General features: G+C 30.9%; 1 protein-coding gene across 1 annotated transcript; it reads left to right on the top strand.

The window, feature by feature from the left end:
* Positions 1-1,395: 1,395 nt before the first annotated feature.
* On the top strand, positions 1,396-2,556 carry LOC123904403 (F-box protein SKIP23-like). The gene has a single exon (XM_045954075.1). The coding sequence runs from the start codon at positions 1,396-1,398 to the stop codon at positions 2,554-2,556; it is 1,161 nt and encodes a 386-aa protein (XP_045810031.1).
* Positions 2,557-4,799: the final 2,243 nt, after the last annotated feature.

Raw genomic sequence — 4,799 nt, 5'->3', positions numbered from 1 at the left:
TTACCTAAACAAGTTTTGATGTAATTTTCAATTCTGTGTTGTTATTAATTGATTAATTAAGCAGATGAAATTGACTTATAATACACACAAAATAAATAAAGACACATTAATATAACTTAACTTTTACTACTTCTTATGGCCTTTTTTTTTCTTTGTTACAATGAAGCTGAGAATTAAAACTAATGACATTACTTTTTGTTAACTTACTAGTTATTAGACCAAATCTAATTACTTTTTGTTGACTAATACTTTAACAATCTTTTCACTTTTTATCTTCTAAAGTTAATATAAACGTTAATAGATAATGGAAACAAAAAAAATAAAAGTTGTCAACTAATTAAAAAAATAGAGAAATCAACTATTCCCAGGACGGATGTAAATACTCGGTTGTAAAATTAAGGGTTTAGCAAATTTCTTTTAGCCAAGTTTAAAACAAGTTATGTAAAACTGTTTTGTAAACTCGCATACTAATTTATCTAATATAAACATAAACCGCGCTAATCTAGAGTTTAATCGAAAGATAAGTAATGTCTTGCCAAAAATTATTTTTAACAATAATCGAACTCGGGCCTACATGATGTTCATTAACCATTTAACCTCTATATTTTGATATACAAAAATAATATAAAGAATAATATATATGACATACATATATACATTAATAATAAATAAATGCATGTATTTAATCTAACAAGTAACAAAGAAGAAAATAAGTTCCCAACAGATTCCCCTGGGATTACCATGACATTGTCCAATATAAATAAAATGAATATGTCTAATGAAAAAGTGGTTCATGTGATGCATGCTACACAATGATATATATGTTTCATCAAGTTATTATTTTTTATCTTTAGAGGTAAAATTATATTTAAGGTGGAAGATTTGAAATTTTATGTTATAGGAAAAAAAATTGTTATATGTTGGATTAAGTTCCTACTTTGATGCCTATTTTTCATCGTCATTTCTGTTTTTATTTTCTTGTTCCACGGGTTAATCTTTTATTGTAGAGGAAATCTTGTTTTTCTAATATAAGTTGGCCTAATCTTTTATTTTTTCCACGTATCTTCTTTTATTAGGTGGTTCCTTTTTTTTTTTATTTTTTTTTTATTAAGTTTGATATATTTTTTTCTCTCTATATATAAGTTGTTATAGTTAGATTGATTGATAGGTTACTTTTATTTATGTATATCTTTTATTACGTAGGATTTCTTTAAACTAAATATTATTAATCTTATTTTTATATATGTAAAGGTAAAATTACATTTATGGGTTGAAGATTTAAAATATTACTATTAAAATTATATATATCCTAAATAGTTCTCCTACCACTAATCCTAACCCTAATTGTATATATAGCCTCTTTCTAAAAGAAAAAACGAAACCCTTAGAAGAAGAATGGCTATGAAACGAGATTGGGCAAATTTGGATTCACTTGCTCTCAACGTGATTCTTGAGAAGTTAATTGAACCAATTGACCACATTTGGTTTGGTTCTGTTTGCAAAAATTGGCACTCAATTGCAAACCTTAATCATCAATATAACCACCAATTTAGAGGCAATATATTGCCTATGTTAATGATCCCTATAGAGAATACAAGTCCGGAAAAGCGAAGCTTGTATAGCGTACTAGCAAATAGAGTGTATCCATTTGAATTGACAATGCTTTATAAACAAAGATGTTGTGGCTCAAGTTATGGCTGGCTTGCAACCATAGACGAAGAAGAAGTCATAACTTGGGTTAATCCTTTTAAGGATGTAGCTCCAATTATTTTGCCATGGATTAATATTTATAATCGATATAAGAATTACCCTGAATTTAATGTGCACAAGGTTACTTTGTCAGCTGATCCTATATCAAGTCCAAATGATTACGTGGTTGCCGCAATTTATACTACTTGTGGTTGTCTTGCTTTCATGAAAGCAGGACAAAAGTTTTGGACATACATAGATAAAACTCACCATCGAGGTTTTATCGATGTTACATTCTACAAAGGCCTAGTGTATGCCGTAAATCGTCGGAAAACAATTGTCTCTTTTGATTTATGTTATTCAAGTGACCCTAAAGGTAACAACATGAAAACTCCAAATGTTCTTTTACAAGGAGGCATTCATGAAACTTATTCCCCACTAACTTATCTAGTGAAATCATTGGAGGGAGAGTTGTGGATGGTGAGAAGGTTCGTAACTATTGATGACCAGGGTAATAATAAAGGTACTCACAGTTTACATGTATTTAAGTTGGAATTTGATGATAAAGGTCAGAAGCTTTTGGGTTTGACCAAACTTGACAGTTTGGGTGATAATATTTTATTTGTCGGCGATAATGATCCTGTGTCTGTATCAGCTTCATATTTCTCAAAATATCTACAAAAAGATTCAATTTACTATTCTGATAATTATTTTGACGATGAACCGGTTTGTTACCCTCAAGGCCCTTTCGATTTAGGAATCTATAATGTAAAAGATGAGAGATTTGGTATTCATTGCCCTTACAAAGCTTACTTCAAAGGTAAGGCACCTCCTATATGGGTTGTGCCACCTTTTCGGTGGAGTTGATGACTTTTTTTTTTAATTATTTCTTTTTTCAATTACTTTTGTTTGTTATTTTCAATAAATAGATATTGTTAAAACCACTTGTTCTGATTTGACCACTTCATAACTTTTATTTTATTTCATAATTGAGTATACTAGGGTCTGATTCTTCTTCATGATCTTAATTAAATTGGACTTATAGCATCTCTTTATGTATGCCATATTTTGCAGAATTGAAAGGTATATGATTAATGTTTAAAAAACATATGTTTTACAGTAGAGCACTAGATTAAGGGAATTTCTTTATCCCCTTTTCTCTGCTCCAATTTTAGAATATGAACATGTACAAACTTTATTTTACACTATCTGATTTTAGAATCTGAATGCTCTCTATACATAGTTAGAAGTTAGAACCCCTCTCATGGAAAAATGGAATTTCAAGATTTTTATACATTCAGATTCCGGAATGCAAACATGTAAAAAGTTTATTTTACTCGTTCGGATTATACCTTGATTAAACCGCTACCCGTTCGAGCAAAGTCTAAATATTTTAGTCCATTTATATTTTGGTCCATGTGGGTAGGACCGTCTAAACCATATAATATGTGGTTTATGACGGATTTGAATATTAGTCCGTGACTTGTGTAAAAAGTCTAAAATTTTTGTTCCATTTATGTTTTACTCGTCTGAATTTGATGGTTCTGTTTTTGTAACAAGTTGTTAGCCTCATCATGTTTAATTCACCTTTTTGCTATGTTTTTTCAAAGTAATAATAGGAAATAAATATGAAGAGACATAGTAAGAAATTAGCAAGGCTTTGATTAATCAAAGAGGACTCATTCCTTATCTTAAAGTTGGTTTGATAGTATGTAAGTTAATGGCTATTCACCATGGTTAGCAACTGAGTTATTGTACTTAGCTATTCAAAGTTTTTTTCCCTTCATTTTAAGGTGCTATATTTAAGAATTATATTTGCATTGGTAACTTTAGTTTTGAATCTAGTTGTATGAATTTAGGATACCATCGTAAATGAAATGAGGAAAGGGTGAGAAAATTTATCTATTGAAGTCATAATTTTAATTGATTCATGCTCTTGAGTGTGTGTATCTAGTTAGTTACTTGTATCAGATAGGATATGCCGCCTTTTCTTTCTCAAGTCTGAATGGATAGACATACAATGACTTTTTTCATAAGAAGAGTTTTTAATGTTATTAGAGTCATTATCCAATCAATCAAGTCATTGTCCATATGTCCCAAGACATATATTTATAGAAAAAATGGGGAGGGGGCTACTCTATCACTTGAGTTGCAATGATTTTACCAATTAAGGTATCAAACCATACCCTTCAACGAAGAGTTGAATGGTTCCACTCATCATAAATTCATTCAACTATAAGTTACACTATTCAAGCACACCCACTATGTGATGTGCAATATTCATTGATCGCAATATGGATATTTCAAGACCCATCAAGATATATATATATATATATATATATATATATATATATATATATATATATATATATATATATATATATTGTAACACCCTAAAACCCCAAGTGGTATTTTAAATAAAAATCTTATAATCCATATCCATAATAATATTCATCAGCCAGACCGATTTCAAAGTCTCTCTTGCCGGGTGGTGTACTCAAAGTAACTATGCCCTCTCAACGATTTAGCCTTCAATGCCATAATTAGGCCAATTTTTAAAAGTTAAAAAAATAATGTTTTTGAAATGGGCGATGATGAGATGTAGGGCTGAGCATGGTTCGGTCGGATTCGGGCCAAATAACCCAAAACTGCAGAACAATCGACAACAAGATTTGTGGCCCATTTCCGACCATATCACCTATGCGGGTTCGTCGGGTGCGGGTTGTGTCGATGACGGTTTAGCTGGCGGTTAAACACGGTTGTTACAGAGAAAACAGATAGAAAAAACGATGCGCGTGTTTGTATCAGAAGAACAAGAACTAACACTGTAAACGTTGAAGAACAAGAACAAGAACAAAAAACAGAGAAGTGAAGGCATGGAAGATGCGTCATGTTACTCTCAACAATAACTCCCTAATAGAGTATTAGATCTGTATGAATTTGTAAAGGTACTAGTCAACAATGTCAGTTGTAAATAATAGTGATGTGGTACAAATTGTTAGGAGTCAGTTACAACTGAGTGCTGATGTGGCACTAGTCAGTTAGACTATGGTGATGTGGCTTTGTCATCTAGGATAGGAAAGCAGTTCTATTTAAGTGTAACTGCAATT

This window comes from Trifolium pratense, linkage group LG2 (assembly GCF_020283565.1).
Source record: "Trifolium pratense cultivar HEN17-A07 linkage group LG2, ARS_RC_1.1, whole genome shotgun sequence".
Taxonomy (NCBI): domain Eukaryota; kingdom Viridiplantae; phylum Streptophyta; class Magnoliopsida; order Fabales; family Fabaceae; genus Trifolium; species Trifolium pratense.
The sequence above is the reverse complement of the archived record's forward strand: the minus strand, read 5'-3'. Positions and strand labels throughout refer to the sequence as shown.

What these genes read in the sequence shown, in the direction of transcription:
- LOC123904403 (XM_045954075.1), top strand. Translation starts at nt 1,396, where the DNA reads ATGGCTATGAAACGAGATTGGGCAAATTTGGATTCACTTGCTCTCAAC.